The sequence below is a fragment of the Pyxicephalus adspersus genome, chromosome 6 (genome assembly GCF_032062135.1).
Source record: "Pyxicephalus adspersus chromosome 6, UCB_Pads_2.0, whole genome shotgun sequence".
Lineage (NCBI taxonomy): Eukaryota > Metazoa > Chordata > Amphibia > Anura > Pyxicephalidae > Pyxicephalus > Pyxicephalus adspersus.
The window spans coordinates 34977556-34995747 of NC_092863.1; the positions used below are offsets into that span (position 1 = coordinate 34977556).

At 35.7% G+C, this 18192-nt stretch overlaps 2 protein-coding genes across 2 annotated transcripts; one reads left to right on the plus strand and one right to left on the minus strand.

Moving 5' to 3' along the window:
- Nucleotides 1–335: 335 nt before the first annotated feature.
- LOC140332683 (olfactory receptor 5V1-like) lies at nt 336–1280 on the minus strand. The gene has a single exon (XM_072413874.1). The coding sequence runs from the start codon at nt 1278–1280 to the stop codon at nt 336–338; it is 945 nt and encodes a 314-aa protein (XP_072269975.1).
- A 5601-nt stretch (nt 1281–6881) lies between these two features.
- Nucleotides 6882–7844, plus strand: LOC140332684 (olfactory receptor 6B1-like). The gene has a single exon (XM_072413877.1). It carries the CDS (start codon nt 6882–6884, stop codon nt 7842–7844), a length of 963 nt encoding a protein of 320 aa, XP_072269978.1.
- The last annotated feature ends 10348 nt before the right edge of the window (nt 7845–18192 follow it).

Here is an 18192-nt window from a genome sequence, read left to right on the forward strand (position 1 = left end):
TAAATGCATAGTTAATCTAGAATAAGATGAAAAACTTTATATAATTTCATACATTTTTTGTGCCGGGTTATTATTAATATTATTATTATTATTATTATTAAACAGGATTTATATAGCGCCAACATATTACACAGCGCTGTATATCAAATAGGGATTGCAAATGACAGAAAATACAGACAGTGATATAGGAGGAGAGGACCCTGGTTATAGTTTTAAACATTTTATATAGTAAGGAAAGTATTAGTAAATGTAAAATTTTATATGACATATAATTTTAAGCTTTGACATTCCTTCATCTCTGTAAAGTTTACTCTATAATTTTATGGTATTTGGATTTATTGCAGTGTAGGCAATTGTTGATGTCTTAGAATGACTTTTGTTATTGCTCCATGCACATCTTTATTTCTAAAACTATAAATGATTGGGTTTAGCATTGGAGTGATAATCCCATACAGAACTGGAACAACTCTGTCTCGGTCTAGAGAATAGCTAGATGTAGGACGTATATATGTGAAGACAATCGTTCCAAAATATAGTATCACAACTGCCAAATGGGAGGCACAAGTTGAAAATGCCTTAAGTCTTCCTGCAGCAGTTTGAATTTTAAAAATTGCTCTAGCAATAAAAACATAGGACATAATAGTTAACAAGAAAGACCCAAAGATTACAGAGCCTCCAGCAGTATATACCACAATTTCATTAATGGACGTATCGGCACAGGACAAGGCCAGGAGAGGTGGGATATCACAGAAGAAATGGTTTATATCTCTAGATTTGCAAAATGGTAATCGAAATGTAAAGACAGTATGAGCAAGCGAATTTAAAAGACCAATTATCCAACATGTTGAAGCCATGATCATACATATCTTCCAGTTCATCACTTTAGAGTAAAGTAGGGGCATGCATATAGCCACATAACGGTCAACTGCCATAGCAGCAAGTAAAACACATTCAACTCCCCCAAAGGATATAAAAGAGTAAAGCTGGGCCACACAGCCAAAGAAGGAAATTTGTTTTATGTCTGATAAAAAGTCAGATAACAGCTTTGGGACGGTGGAGGTGGTATAGCACATATCTACAACTGAGAGATTTCGCAGGAAAAAGTACATTGGGGTATGGAGTGTCGAAGATAGTGTGACTGTGATGACCATAAGAGAATTTCCTACAATTGTGAGAATATAAACAATCAAGAAGAACCCAAACAGTATAACCTGATACTTGGAATTATCAGTCAGTCCTAGTAATGTGAATTCAATAGGCCATTTTGTTTTGTTTGCCATGTATTTTCTTAGTGTCTCCTGAAAGGAATTCTTTAACTCTGTGGAGATAAAACAAAATTAATTGTTCCTTATTATCCTTTTGCCACATTGTACATAATTACTTTTAGGAGCTTCTTATCTGTCCAGCTATCCTGTGCTGTGCGCCATCGCATTATTACACCCTGTCCAGCAATGTCACTTGCAGCAGCAAGGAGAACACAGAAATGACAGCATCTCCTACTGTATGATGTACTTTCTTAGCATCCCCGGCACATACTCTGAGGCTACACACAGCTGAAGGGTGTTTTATGAGAAAATTAGTCCTTAGCTCTATCCTGCGTTATCACTGGCTGCTGGGACTTTTTTAGCCCCTCTACTTCCAGTCACCGGGGTCTGTTGTAGTGTTATGCAAGGCTGATCTGATGCTGGTGTGTTTTGCTGGATTTACTATTGCTGATTCTGCCTATTCCTGACAGTGAGATTGTTCAGTATGCTGCCTGGACTGACCTTGTGCCTGTAACCCTGACTCTGCTTTTTGAATTTTCCCTTGCATACCTCATCTAATGGACGGATTACCTAGCTATGACCTCTGGCTTAATATTTTGGATTTGCCTTTACAAAAACCTTCGTACTGCATTGCCTGTTGGCTCCTGGTCCTTTGCCAGTCTTTGCGCACAAAAGTCCTGGGGGCAACCATGTGCTGGGAGGCACAACTAGTCTGAGCAGGGGCTTGCTATAGGAAAATACTGTGGCACCACCACAAATACTGGTGCTGGATCAAGGCCTTACAAATACACTCTAATACTCTTACTCTCACACCTTACCTTTAAAAGGGAATCTGCAGAAAAGTGCCCTAACTTTTAGGTTTATTATAAAGACAGTAATGGCAGTTTTTTATATACAACTAATCTAGGGTATTATGCTTCACATATTATGAATGAACCTATTTCTATCATCCATATCAAAATTGTATATCTTTATGTCAGTCAAATTTATGAAAAAAATAAATTTTTATTTTCTAATAAATAAAATATGTGAAAATGTATTGTCATATAGCATGCCATAATAATCAGTGTGCAAGAGCATTGGTTTCCTACCTTTTGCATTCCATTTGATTTTGCATGACATAAGTAATACATTGCAGTAGAGCTTTTATAAGGCTGTCTGCATTCCACTAGGGAACTGCTGTACTCTAGTGTATAGTAACGTTTTATGATAATAGCATTGCTTTAATTATTGTTTTAACTATAATATTTAATAATTATTAAATTACCAGCCATTTACTTTTAAAGAATATTTTTTGTTCATGTCATAACAAACTCAATTGCTGTTTTAAGATTGATAGTGTAGGTATTTTTTATTTTAAAGGTTTAGCAAAATGATTATAAGATAAAAATAAAAAATCTTATTATTAGCTTATTACTGGCAAAAGGAAAATATCAAGGAAAATTGGAAATTAAATTTTGATAAACATTTGTAGTCCATTGGACATGTTATAGCCAAACAAATACCAAAGGATGGCAGGCTCTGCTTTATGTGACCTTTCCAATGTAAAGTTGGGTTAGGGACATTTTCATGTTGCTAGTTCCTGAAACTAGTTTACTTTATTTTTAGGGTGTATTTTAGGAAGTTTAGTTTTTTACTTTTTTATATGAATTTATGCCATGTATATAAATAATGTCATTTTTAACATTTATTTTTCTTATTTTTGTTTTATGTAACTGCATTAAAAAATTTAAGATAATAAGTATAATGAGAAGACCTCCAATGATTGCAATGTATTTTGCCCAAATCTTTGAAATTTTACCAAAATTTGGGGAATGAAACCTTTGAATTTTACTCATACTTACTATGTAGCACACCTGGTATATGGTGTGAAGTAGTCAGGAGTATATAGCTTACAACCAAGCAAATGGACTGCACTGACCAACAGTAGGTAATATACAACCCAGTGGACAGAATGCAGTGATCAATAAAATGATCATGGGTATGAAACATACAGCACAGGATACAATGTACATTGGTTAGGAATATTGAATGAATAGCCCAGCTCAAGAAGTACCATGATGAGATATTATAAATGTTTGTACAGTATGCTGTTGTAATGCATTTGAAATAGAAATCCCAGTGTACAGAGTACAGTTGTCAGGAATACGTAAAGCCAAAACAAAAAAAAGGTTTCTTCCATCGAGCCCCTGTGTGCAACATATTGAAAATTATTTTCATGCTAGTGAGCTGGCATTCTGTCATATTCTAATTGTTCACTTCTACCTATATTGATGGATTGTATATTTTACTATTTATCATTAGAAAACATTTTTGCAAATATTCTGAACCTGAAAAATGAGCTACTTAGTCATTCTGACCTTCAGGCAACATTCTTTGGTGTAATCTTTCAGTTTGTTTTTGGAATGGCAGTGATAGATGCATGTAGGCTTCTCATTTTTTTATGAGGCAAATTGCAAAAGGCAAATCCTTTCAGGTCATTGTTCTTCTTAAAAAAAATGTTCCTAAATTTACCTTAAAGTTAAAGCCCTAAAGTAGCACTAAAATGTCTTCAAAAAAATAAAAAAATAAATCAACACTGAGATATTTATTGTTGCCCATTTTTATGATCAATAACACTTATATTGTTTTTTATCTGCACATTTGAGCTTCTGTAGTGCTATTTTCCAGTAAAGAAGCAGACACTCAAATTAGTCACTTGATTAACTTTTTTTGGACTATATGTTCTATCATTCTTCATGCCATTTTAGCTTCCCATGTGGGGATGCCATATGCGGGCACGATAGAGCAGCAGTGGGATCCGAAATTGAATGGAGACCGAATGAAAAGAATAGGTGACCACAAAAAGCAATATTTGATGGCACTAAAAGCAAATAATTTTGAAAACTTAGATAATGGTGCCTACTAAGCTACTACTATCAAGAAACAGAATTAAAGAGAGGATATGTAAAGGATTTGACTCTGAGTCCAGGTTATTGCTGTCCTTGCCTGTACCCACCAACCCACCTACTGAGGTGGGATTTATGTGCCACAGGAATCAGATATTTCTGTCTCTTTCCTAAAGAAGTGGATTGATTCTGTGAAACACGTTGAAAATCAGCAGGAAATGCCCCTAGAATTGGGAAACTCAGACAGGAATATGTGATTACATTTGTTGCACATTTTAATAAGTTTTAAATGTTATGTTCTTAATGTTATTTAATAAAAGTAATGTTTTTTGATACACATGTGGAAATTGGATATGGTTGGCCTACAAAAAACCCTTTATTGAACTAAACCCTCAAAGCTCTATTACTAGTTAAATTAGGGATGTGGCCATGTGAGAATTAGAGGGTTGGTCATTCTTTGTTGATTTATTTATACTTAGTATACATACCACCAAGGAGGTTAATAAATCCATTACTTGTTTGCTGGATCAACCAGGTTCACTGATTAAAGGTATGCTCTCCAGTCTTGAAGAACTTTAATAAATCAGGCCTAATGGCTGCAATGAGGTTGCAAGTCCTCTGGCTGCAAAACGAGCCCAAATCATTACACCACCACCGTTTTTACAGTTGTTATAATGTGTTTGGTATGACATGCACAACATCCCTATTTTGGTTAGTCTGTCCAAAAAAACATTGCTCCAGAAGTTTTGTAGTTTGTTCAGTTGCAACTTTGCAAATCTAAGAAATGCTGCCTTATTATTTTTCGAAAGCAGAGGATTTCTTCAGGAAACCCTTACAAACAAGTCATAATTGTTCAGTCTATTTTCTAACTCTACTGTCATGGATCTTAACATGATAACTGAGACTTGTAGAGTCTGCAATGTTGCTTTTTGACTGATTTGCAGTTTCTCTCAGTTATGCATGGTCCGACTTGCTTTTTTCAGGAACAACAATCGACATTTATTCAAATGAAAAAAAATGTCAATACATGTGAGGGGTCAGAGAGCTGTATATGTAATTTATATTATACAAATTAAACATTCACATTGTTAGCATTGTTTGTGTTCCAATAGGATGATATCAGTTTACAGGGGACTGCTCAGCTTGAAGGTATAGTATTTGTTATTGTTGTCATGCTGATCCTGGCCTCACTTGCGGCAGAACTAAGGACTTTTAAAGTTTTAGATAGACTGGGGTAGGGTTAGAATCTGGGCACTATTTAATTGGACTTTTTTTATGAACTGTAGCTTTTCGTGGTAGGGCTTATTTTCCTGGTAGGGTTTTTTTTCGGGGTAGAACTTATTTTTTATATATTTTGAACATCCTCAAAAATATGTAAAAGTCATGCTAGGGCTTATTTTCAGGGCAGATCTTATCTTCAAGGAAAAAGGGTATTAGTACTCTGTTGCTAAAAAGTTTCAACAGAAACATATTGTAAACATAACCTACTTTTTTTCGGGATAGAACTTATTTTTGATATATTTTGAGCATCCTCAAAAATACATAAAAGTCATTCTAGGGCTTATTTTCAGGGCAGATCTTATCTTCAAGGAAAAAGGGTATTAGTACTCTGTTGCTAAAAAGTTTCAACATAAACATATTATAGTTATCATCAATCTATACTTTTTATATTTATATAATAGGTATATAGTCTGAAATACATGGAAAATATTTTTCTAAAGTCTTTAGGGAAGCAATTAAAATGTTTTTTTTTTCTAATTAGTTTAAATACATTGTATGTATAGACTAGACCCTTGGGTAAAACATTTTATGCTATTGAACTGTTGTACAAGCACTGCCCTTTATATATACATGCCCTAATGTCACAGTAGTGTCATGCAGCAGTGCAGAATAGCCACAACACAATGTTCGGTACTCCATATTCAAGCTTTCTTTATTGTAAGTGTTTTCCTTATTATTTGTATTAGGAAAAATGAACTTAAAAGATTAAACATTCTATTTATTATGCACTAAATGGTAAAGCTAGGAAAGTAAGACATTTTAGCCTAATCGCGTGACCTGTCAAAGTATTACCAGACCTTGCAAGATTATAAGTTTTTCCCAAATCTTTTTACTAATCATTTCAAATATAACTTAAAAAAGCCTCATTGCATAGCAAAGACAAATTCAAAAAAAGATAAATTAGCGTAGGTAATGATTCTTACAACTTATGAGCAAACAGTGAAGCCTTTGTTATAGCAGCTGATGAGTGGATGTATTTCCACTTCCCTAGACGACTAGTATAAGTGGCCAACATACTATCTAAAAATGTCTGCTACAAGATGCCAATAGAAGCATGAAACTTTGAGATAAGCTAGACTAGGAATTTTTCATAATTAAGCAACATGGGAAAGGAGGTAGGTATTGCAACAAGAGGTGGACTTATTAGGCAAATGTGAAAACATTTAAAAAATAAAATAAAATAGCTTTAATGTTTTAGATTTTCAGAAATATTATGTTATAGTATTTGTAGACTTTTTTGGATTTAATATAGTCTGCTCAGCATCAATATGCCAATGTACCTTCTGTGCTTGAACTCTAAAATGTGTAAAACATGAATGACCCCCTATAAGGGTCCATCTGCTGCTTGCAGTAAATGATTTACTATCTTTATCTATTTTATATTTTATGAAATGTATCTAAATAAAACAAAATATTTTTTTTCTTTTTGTATCTAAGTTAAATGAAGATGCAAGGTATAAACAGCACCCAGGTGACAGTTTTCTACCTCCTTGAACTCTGGGACTCCTCTGCTGGACGTATTGTTTTCATTATGATATTTACTATTATTTATGTTGTGACATTAACTGGAAATCTCATTATCATCATTATTTGCAAGAGTGAGAAAAACCTCAGCACACCAATGTATTATTTCCTTAGTAATCTTGCTGCTTTGGAAATGTGCTACATTTCTGTCACTGTCCCCAAAATGCTTCACAGTTCAGTAATGGACGATAGTTCCATTACATTTGTGGCTTGCTTTACCCAGCTGTACTTTTTTGGATCACTTGGATCAACAGAATGTTTTCTACTTGCTATAATGGCTTATGATAGATTTTTAGCAGTCTGCAAGCCATTACATTATAACTCCCTGATGACCCCCAGAATCTGCAACTGTTTGGTATGTTGTTGTTGGTCATCAGGTTTCATATCCACCCTGTCCTCTATTCTCTTCATCTCTGCTTTGCAATTTTGTGGCCCTGATTATATACAACATTTCTTCTGTGACATCACACCCCTTCTTAGACTATCTTGCACTAATGTGCATCACACAGAGTTGTTCATATTTCTTCTAGCTTCCATCATACTGGTGGGATCCTGTATTATCACCATGCTATCATACATCAGAATACTCACCACTGTTCTGGCAATATCTTCAGGAAAAGCAAGGAAAAAAACAACTTCAACATTTACATCACATCTTACTGTGGTAACCGTTTATTACAGCACTATGATCTTTGTTTATGTAAGACCAACTACTAGCGGATTCTCTGGTTTCAACAAAATTCTGGCTGTTCTTTACACAATCTTAACTCCTTTGCTTAATCCTTTTATTTATTCCTTAAGAAACAAAGAGGTTCAGTCAGCTCTTAAAAAACTAAAGACTAGAACACAAATATATATAGATAGCTTTCACTGTTCATCTAAATGAAATAGGTAATGTGGTAACAAATTCATTGATTAATCATCTAATATTTAGGATAACATAACTAACAGTCTGGCTAAAGGAAACCAGCACAGTGGTTTGCACCATTGCTTAGAGTGCTGTACTCAAGGGTGTTTTTCTTTGTTTCTCTATGTTTGATTGGGTTTATTTTATCATTGTTTTCTCACAATTCCATTGTCTTCAAATGTATATGGGGATTTGGTACCAACATTTCACAAATTTCATCTTAATTAAAATAAATTGGGAAGATTCTATCACAATTCTCCAACAATACATACTAAAACCTAGTTTGGATTTTACTTAACATTTCAAGAAAATACAGTATGCCTAAGCATAAAACTAACCAATGAATGCACCAATAAAATCCAAATAAGTGCTGTCTTTTATATGTGTAATTTGTTGTTCAAAACTTATTCCACCAAAATGCAAAGAAAAAAATTCTATGATTGGCAGAGTGTAAAACAAAAGACATGAGACATTATCCTCTCAGTCCAAGGTTTACTTGGACATCTTCTCTGAGGTGATACTATTATCCAGGAGCAAGCAGAGGCTGAATTGGAGACTGTAAAATGGTCCTATAATGGAAGAAAGATTGTCTTGTTTCACATCATGCTATGATGAGCATAAACATCTTGCAGAAACATCAAAATAATGCCGGAATCAGACAGGCCACAATGTTCTGTATGTGACACACAGGAGCTGCGCCAGTAAACCAAAGGGAATAATTCCAGTGTTGAGGAATTAAAAAAGGCCTGCCAAATCTGAGTATGCAGTCCCTAGTTTTTGTAAACTCAAGCATGATGAGGCCTCCCTGGATTTGAATAATATTGACCCAGAGTGCAATGAACAGTTCAATATTACAGGCTGGGCATCTCCCAGGAGATGGTTAAAGAATAATACAATAGTTTTATTAAGGAAGCCTGCTTCACAATCCTCATAAATACCGTGCAGCTATATGTCATTCTTAAATACCTTATATTTTATGTCATCCAGTGAAAAGTGAAAAAAACAGCTGTTGATAACAAGATTTTCTATTTCTTCAAATGGGACACCTTGGAACTCCAGTAAAAGATGAAGAATCACCAGCTGTTGATAATGAGAGTATATATTCCTTTCCAACTCTGACACCCTGTTTTACAGGTACCACTTCCAAGCCTTCAGTTTTCTCCACAACTCTGGTTACTTCTTTTCACATTACATATAGCTGTCTGGTGGGTGGCCTCCAACTTAGTAATTATGACCACTATGTCCGCTCTAGTCGGTAATGCCTGTATTAAGGCCCATAATTTAGGGACCTCTGATTTGGGGCTTGCTTAGATACACATGTCTGAACCGGAGTTATAATAAACATTACCACTAACTTATGTCCATACATGACCAGTCTGGCATACCTGGAGCAAGAGCAAGATTAAACACTGAACCCTGGCCTAAAGAGGAACAATGGGGTTCACTGCTTTGATTCTGAAAGTCTTGCCCAGACAAGGACAGAAAAGGGGATTACCTCATTCTTGAAGGTGCAAGTATTGGTGCCATATTGTCCAAGCCTTTACTTAGTACTCTTGACTCTGTGGGGAGCATGTATCAAAGAGCAATGGGAGCTATGTTGAAATGCCTACTCATGCCGCTAATTTCCCTCTTTCTAATTTATGATTTTGTTTGTTATTTTTTCAATTGATTTTAAAATTAATTTTTAAAAAAACTTTGCCTTGTTTTGTAGCAGACCCATAATTTAGCGTAATTATATCAGAATTAGATAAATCTAGTCTAGTAAAAAAGTCTTTCTTCCGGGTTCAGCCTATGTTATTATGTTACTGTACATCCAAGTGGAATCCTATAAACACATGTTATTTTGCTCTTAATTACTGATATTGATATGTAAGGTTTTGTTCTTAATTTTGATGCAAATAAAGGATTTTACATTTTATCACATCTTGTATTACTTTGTGTGATGCCGAAAAAGTCCCATTGTGAGCTATGACCACAATTAAAAACATTAACTTACTGACTTCAAAAAGTTTGTTTATTTAATCACAATGACCTGACACCTAGCAATGTTAATAGGTATATAAGGTATAAATTTGCTTCATGTGTTCCCACAGAAAACACATGTGCCATGGTCATCTTCTGTGCTGGTTCTGGTTATAAAATCTGCTCTTTATGTTGGTTTATAACTTTGTGGTTATCACAGATGACATTGCCCATATACTTTAAAAGATCAGATTTAGCAGCAGTGACATAGGAATGGGACATGGCTGCCAGTAGAGTACTCACTAACTTTTAAGGCAGAGGAGAGGACAGGTAAATAAAAGACAATAATATTTACGAGTTGAATTTATTTAAATCTTTAAGATGATTAGTATTTACAGCTTTTAATAAAAACAAAAAGAATGGTGCAGAATCTTAACGGCCACATATAGTGCAGACATCCATTAGAAAGAAAGAAAAAAAAGCAAAAGTGCCTCTGGAGGGGTTTCATATATTATTATATAATATATTATATAAAATATCTTTGAGCTGATTAGAGCCTCTTCTGATTAAGATGACACATGGTAAGTATATATAAAATTCTTGGTTATTCCTGTACACTTGAAGATATTTCACAGACGAGGACCAATAGAGCCCTGTAGTTGGAGATAACAATTAAGGGTTAATTTGAGAAGAAGATACCCCCTCATACAAACCCTCTCAAACTGCCCTGAGAATGCAAAGTGCATACCATTTGACATAATCTACATCTCTTAAAAGTTAAAAAAGTAATTCAGCTAGTAATGTTGATGTACCCTTTTAGAACGTTGGGAGTTTATACCTAGGTGAAAGTTTGTTTAAAAGTTTTTATACATCAATGTATTTGATATAAAAAGCCCAATTGCAGCATAACACACTGAAAACATTTAAAAAAGGGGTCACAATACCCAGGAGAGTCATTGAAGTTATTTGGGGTTGCTTCTCTGCCTGTCTGTATTCTCTCCATGTAGCGGACCTCAACTTTTGTTGCTCTCATTTTCAGACGTTATACTGACTACCTTGATTGAGTTGAACACTCTTGTAGAACCTGATTAGGAAATCACTTTAATTCTCAGTCTGAAGAAGTGGATTATCTACTGCAAAACACATCACACAAAAAATCTACCCATATGACACTCTTGAGCGGAAAATATATAACTCTAGCCAAATATTGTTGGATTATAATTCAGGTCCTTAACAATATTTGTAAATACCTAAGGCTCATCTAGACAAATCCTTTCTTAATGTTTTTGGTTTGTTATGCTACAGTGGGCCCTCTACAGAAAGTGAATGCTTAGAGATAGTACTAATTACACTTGAATTGGAAAGCTGCCTCCTTGACCAATTGAGTAATTTGTTGGAGTCTGAATTGTTTAAGGACATTTCAAGTTTTGATTTAGAGCTATTTATAAATGCAGAAGGTTCCTAGTAATATGGAGCTTACTTTAAATGCTGATGGACCACTACCCAGGGAGAGGAAATCAGCCAAATATATGGGTAACCTCCAACTTCTTGAACTATAACCCATTTTTTATGCTGGTCTGATTTGGGGTAAAGCTTTATATAACAATATATTTTGCTTCCTTTGTGATAATATGAGTGTAGTTTTGGCCATACCAATGGATATGCATATTCTCTACCATCTACTCGTGTACTCAGAGTTTAAATTCAGTTGCCAGCTTGCAGCTTTTTGTTTAATTAAAATAGGAGGATACTACAAAATACATTATGAAGCAAGCTTTGAAGAAATACAGAAAGGGGCTATAAATTCATGGCTTGTACTAGCATATGTCCCTTAAAGTGTTGATTAAAATTTTGGTTTATCTGTCAAGAGTCTGCAGATATGTCTATAAGGAATAGTCATTCCTAACAGCTTTGTTCTTGCATTTTGTGGCACATCGATGATTGGCAAAATTGTCTGTTGCATCAAGGCTAGAAAAATAGACCAACAGGGTGTTGTTGGCTTTGCAGATGGTCTCAAATGGATCATTTGGGTAGGGATGTTCATTTGAGTGATTAAATGGGTGGAAAGGTGTCCATTCAGTTATTCCTCTTGCTTGAGTCCTCATTTACTGAAGAGAGACATCATTTCTTTTCAGTTCTTCAATTCAATTCTTGTTTTGTGCTGGACTGAGGTCCCTTAACATTGGGTCCTATCCCTCTAAAATTGGTAGTGCCAAAAATTGCACATTGATGCTTGGGGGAAGCTGTTTGGTTGTAGTCATACATTTATAGAATATACCTCTGCCTTCTCTTGCTTTCCTGATTTAAAATTTGTTTCTGTCAGCTTTTTTTGTGTTTTCCCCTTCCGTTTCCCTTCATTCTTTCTGTATGTGTTCTTTGACATATTAATTGTCTCATTTGTACCTGTACAAGTATATCTTTATGTAAATGACTGGGTAGAATTTTACCAGTATTTAATTTGTTTGTTTTTTTGTTTTTTAAAGGCTATATGGTTTATCTGGTCTGTATTCTACTGTATTATTCTCATATGTCTTCAGGGTTCAAAATGTAATTATGTCTGTCCAGAAGGCAGAAGTGTGGGTCCTCCATAATGTGAGACCCGTATCAGAAGGACTGAGATCTTTTGAATGCCTTGGATTTGGGTCTCGCCAGAGTTTATTATTTCATTTGTCTGTATCCACCTCCAAATTTATTGGTACCCCATGTGGTCAGAAATGATATTGGTACATGTACGACTTGACTTTCATTATCAAAAATGGCATATTGTATTTTCGGGATTTCTTACAGCTTTGTAATACAGTGGAGTTCTTTTTCCATATAATCAAGTATTTATTTAGTGCCAACATATTATGCAGCACTTTACATTCATATTCTAACAGTCATATTTCTAACTGTCCCACATAAGGGGCTTACAATCTATCATAGCCATATGTCTAATACAGTCTAAGGTCAATTTGGAGAAAAAGCAAATTAACCTAACTGCATATTTTTTTTTTAAATGTTGGAGGAAAACAGAATACCTGGGGGAAACCCATGCAAACACAGGGAGAACCTTTGTCCTTCAAGGTTGGCAAACTGACAACCAGCACAGGGTGGTTTTAAGAAGGAATTACCCACTCCAAAAAAAGCTGTTCTTTTTATCAACAATTTAATTTCCACAAATAGCTGAGAAAAGGGGGGGGGGATAGTCTATATTCAACATACACCTCAGAATTGAAAATTGAAAAAGCTCCTTTCATTTTCAATTGTCTATGGTCACAGCATTCTGCCCAGATTATGCGCTGGTGTCCCATTACCAACCAAGGACTAGTTTTGATGGATCCCAATAAATTTCTGAGGAAGTGGATATTGGTCTGAGTAATACATCAAAAGAAACAACAATAATTGAGATACCATGTTATCTCAATTAATGGTGTATGTTTTATCACTCATTAAAAATTTGTTCGGCTTTTATCTATGCGTAGACTCTTTGTGGAATGAATGCCTTGAAAAGACCCTTACTTTGTTACTATTTGTGTCCAGAGTAATATAGAAGCTTACACCTAATGACACAGGGCCTGGAAAAGATGAAGTTTACAAAGGCTATAATTAAGGTTATTGGGATTAGGAGAATCATTAGGGTGTGGAGGTGCCCACAAGTGGGATATTTCACACTTATGTTGCTGTGATGGGTGATAATGTCTTTTTCTGATTAACAGACTTTTTCTGAGTAAGTTATAGTAGTTATTGAGGTACCTTTCTAAGGAATGGAGTCTCTTTCTTTTCTGTATTTTTAGGTATTTTTAGGTAAGGAGAATTATTTATTTAATTTTAATTATTTTTGCCTGCTAGTACAGTGTGGTTATAGCCCTGAGGCAATGTGTGATGGAGCTGGGTGTCTAAGGTATGGAGGGCAGATTCTTTATAGTTAGGATATTTTAGTTTTTTTGTATGTAATATGTTGACTTAAGTTTACATTAATAAAAGGCCGTTGTGGTCATTATTTAATCCAGGCATGAATCTGTGGTGTTTTAAAGGTGTGTAATGTTCTAATCATACTTTCTGAGAATTGCTTTATTTAAAGCAAACTGACCAGTGCAGTCTAGAAATGCTAGCTGCCTAATTGGATATTCCTTGCAAAATGTACATTTCCACCACATTAATATACAATGCTAACTGAACAGTCCAAAACCCTTTAGTAAATTGACTTCAATATTTTAGGTAAATGTGTGTGTCCAGGGAGCTTGCATTGTCAAAGGAAAATATTAATTTTATGACAGATAGCTATTGCTATCTATATATATATATATAGGTATACATGTCCACAGTGTTATATGTAATTTGTCATCTGATGAAAGAAAATTGTTACGTTCAGCAACTGCAAAGTAAAATGCTTATTGTAAAAATTTTGGTAATACAAGATATAAGTGTGAGCATATATTGCTATATATGAGCTAGTCATGTTTAGCTCTGTCCCATCGTTTTAAATTTTTTTTTGGCCAACATCATTTTCATATTCTGTTTTAACATTTAGTTCTAGTTGCCTCTCGTTTTAATAGTTAATAGATGCAATTCTTTTTCTAAAGCTTTCTGCTTTCAAAATGCCTTAATTAGCACTGATTTCAGCTGTGCATCATTTTACAAGACCATGGGAACATCTAACAAGATCAGGAGGGACGATTCTGCTAACTAGAAACCAATTAGCTTGAAAATGTTTGCAATCATTGATTTCTACTGGGATCAATTTTCAATGTTCCAGTTATTGAATTTAGCAATCATTGAACACAAAAATAAAGACAAGTCTTATTGTTGTTTCTAAAATTTAAATGTACCATGTTCAGTATCAAAATAAAGCCTTAACTTTAAAAAAAGCAATAATCTGTTTTTCATTTATACATTTTACAAAAACTGTTATGGAAAGGTTATAGTAATAAAATAAAATAAACACACAAATATTTATAACTGGACTAACACATCAGATCAGATCAGACATCACATTATCAGTGATTATAATGGTCCTACCACTGAAAAGTTTTATACTGTTTTATCATCTGCAACATCTTAATTAATTGCAGAGTAAAACTCCCTCTGTGTCTCTAGTACATTCCGGCCTAATATTGCTAAATAAAACTGTCCTGCTAATTTTGCCCAGTTAAAGTGTCCTGTTTTTGGTTATTTTTACAGTGCTATATATGCTATGTGTTATATACAGTTTCCTATTCCTAATGGATAACAATTGTTGAGTGGCTTGAAAAATCACAATTAGGGAACTGCAGCTGTATGTAAAACAGAGGTGAGAAACTGCCCAAATGTAAACTGTAGCATATGCACAAAAATACCATATATACAAGGGATTAGAAGATTGCTAGATATAAGTGAAAACAGATGACTTTTGGGGAATGGGCTTTTAGGCCGCTTTATTGCGATAACCCCCTTTTTCCTAAATAATTCAAATTATCCCAACAATATACTTACTTACAATATAATACATTTTTTAACATTCAAAACTATTTTACGTCACATTTAACCATGATATAACAACAAACAAAATAGTAATAATATACATACTGATTGTAATACGCAATATAATAACATTGTAACAAAACATATCCCATTGAAACCTATCCTAGTTGTAGGTTCTCAAGGGAAACACTGCACCCACCAAATGTCATTTTATCTTTTTGTGTGAACTCTTAGCTGACAATACGCCTTATAATTTGATCCCACCGAGCTACTTCTGTCATGCCCCCAAATCAGAAAGAGTGTGACAAATACCTCTTGACATAATTCCAGCTGCCAAAGGGCATCTCTTTAAAACTGCCACAAACTGATATCGCGACAAAAACCTCCCATCCTGATGTACCGAGAACGGGCCTTTGGCACAGTGCCTGGTACTGCTCTGGGGATTTCTCCCCAATCCCCCTGCTATATTCGTAAATGGCTGCAAACAGTTAGCAAAAGTCTGCTTAATGGCCCTCAACAACTTCTGGTCCTCCTTTCATCTTTTTTCCACCCCCGCTTTCATCCTGTCAAGGTTAAAGGGCACAAGAGGGAACAGTGACAATATATCCACATACTCCCACTTCCACAGTTGTTCGTGTACGTCTTGCCATAACTGTGCCCCCAAGGGCCACTCAAAACAGCTGTATACATCCCTTTTTGCCGCATCCCCTAGGCTTCTGGCATCCAAACCTTACCCGCCTGATGTAGGAGCACCAAACCCGCCAAAATGCACTGAAGGCAAGCCACAACCAGCTGCTCCCACCGCCCCCACACTCCCCCATAATCTTTTACCCCCCTCCCTTGACAACCTCAAAAACAGTCAAAAACAGGTAATCCAGCAAAACGTCACACCGCTAGCAGGTCAGATAAGCCACATGCTATGGGCAACTAGTGAACTGAAAAGCAACTAGTGATTTGAAAAGAGGTATAGGTCAAGCAGCCAATGGCAGGACAGGATCATGGCCAGGAACTAATATGCTCATTGGCTGCAGTGTATACTCTTTAATTCCCTTAGCTGCCACTGTATGTTGGGGATGCTAGGATAGACAGAATGCATACAACTAAATGCTGCAATCTGCTGAAATATAGGGGATGCTGCAATCTGTTGAAATCTAAAGGATTGGTTGTTGTTAACAGCAAAATGTACCATTTAAAAATAGATTTAAAGTAAAAAAAGTAGAAATAAATCATAATATATTGCTTATTCATTATATTGTAAATTGAGATTTCACATCAGAATTTGAATTGAATTACATATACCATTTTCCTGGGTATAAAGAAGCACAAGCCAATGCAGTCAAAAAAAAAAAAAAACTGCGCTAGGAGACACAATTGAGGTACAAAAAACTGTGAAGTGGGACAGAAAGAGTATTATTATACTGGCTTATTATATTATTAAAATTATATTGTAACTTCTACAGTCATCTTTTTACCTATTCACCATTACAGAGCTATGCTACAGGTTCTCTGCGGAGCATGGTGACACTTATCAGCAGGCCTTAATTTATCCAAAGCTCTTAATATGACAAAGTCATTTTTATACATTATAGTGAGTTTCAGGATGCCAGGCATGGCACTAATCAGCAATAGGACTTCTGTCTTTAGGCTCATACCCTTCACACAAACAGATGGGGAACCTGTCGAGCCTGGTTTATTGTGCTGTTACATCACGAATGTTGTTGCCTTACTATACCACTTCTCAGGGGGGTTGAATACTTCTCTTTTACATAGTTACTCAGCTGGGATGGCCGTGTAAAAAAAATTTTTGGGAAGTTTTCATTGCTCTGCTACATCTTTGCGCTCACCTACCTCCATAACTTCGTGTAGTAACATGGAATTTTAGAGGCCTGAGATCTCCTGCTAAGCGTACAAAAGTTCTCCGTCGCCTGAAAAAGTTGTGAGTCGATGTAGCCATACTACAAGAAACAAACCTGTCATCCTCATTCTTTCACCTGCTGCGCAACAGTTGGGTGGGCGAAGTGCGGGGAGCATCATCGCAAGGTAGATGAGCTGGAAGGAATATTTTACTCAATAGAAAATTGCAATACACGGCAATGTCCAAGGCCCATCTGATGGACGTTGGGCTTTCATGTCATGACCATGTCACTTCTATTTGCAGCCAGATTGCTTACATTGATGGCTGTATATGGTCCTAATCAAGATAATCAATTTTTTTATAATTCTTTATTGAATACCCTGCAGTCTTTGCCACATACATTGTTAGTAGTTGCCGGAGACTTCAACGCAGTACCTAACACTGCAGAGGATCGGCGACCACCTCCTCTAAGACAAGGGGTCACCCAATCCAATGATAAATCTTTTCACTCACTATTTTCAGCAGCTTGCCTAGTAGATGCCTGGAGGCACTTACACCCTCTAGAGCGTGAATTTACCCACGTGTCAGCAGTCCACGCTACAATGCCAAGATTGGACACTGTACTTGTCTCAGAATATATGGTTCTTAAAGTTGATACAGCTGATATTCACCCAATATTGGTTGCAGACCACGCTCCAGTCACAGTAGACCTCAAGGACAACCAACAAAATGATTCCCAACATTTCTGGCCAAAGCAGTTCTCAGGGGTAATATTATGGCTTATGTGGCCACTACCAAAAGGAATACACTACATAAATACACTGAGGCTTGTACCCAGGCCAGACAGGCCTGTTTGCAATTTAAGGCAAACCTGGCTCCAGGCCAAACGAGCATGTAATCTCTGGATTAGCCAGTATGATTCTACTATTGAAGCCTACCAGTCAGCTGAATTTTTTCGCTATAGTAACAAATCTGGCAGACTATTGGCTAATCTGGCGGAAGGATTTAGAATGCCCCCTCGAGTAGTGGCAATCAGAGATTCACAACGACTATTACACGCGATATTGC

What these genes read in the sequence shown, in the direction of transcription:
- LOC140332683 (XM_072413874.1), bottom strand. Translation starts at nt 1,280, where the DNA reads ATGGCAAACAAAACAAAATGGCCTATTGAATTCACATTACTAGGACTG.
- LOC140332684 (XM_072413877.1), top strand. Translation starts at nt 6,882, where the DNA reads ATGCAAGGTATAAACAGCACCCAGGTGACAGTTTTCTACCTCCTTGAA.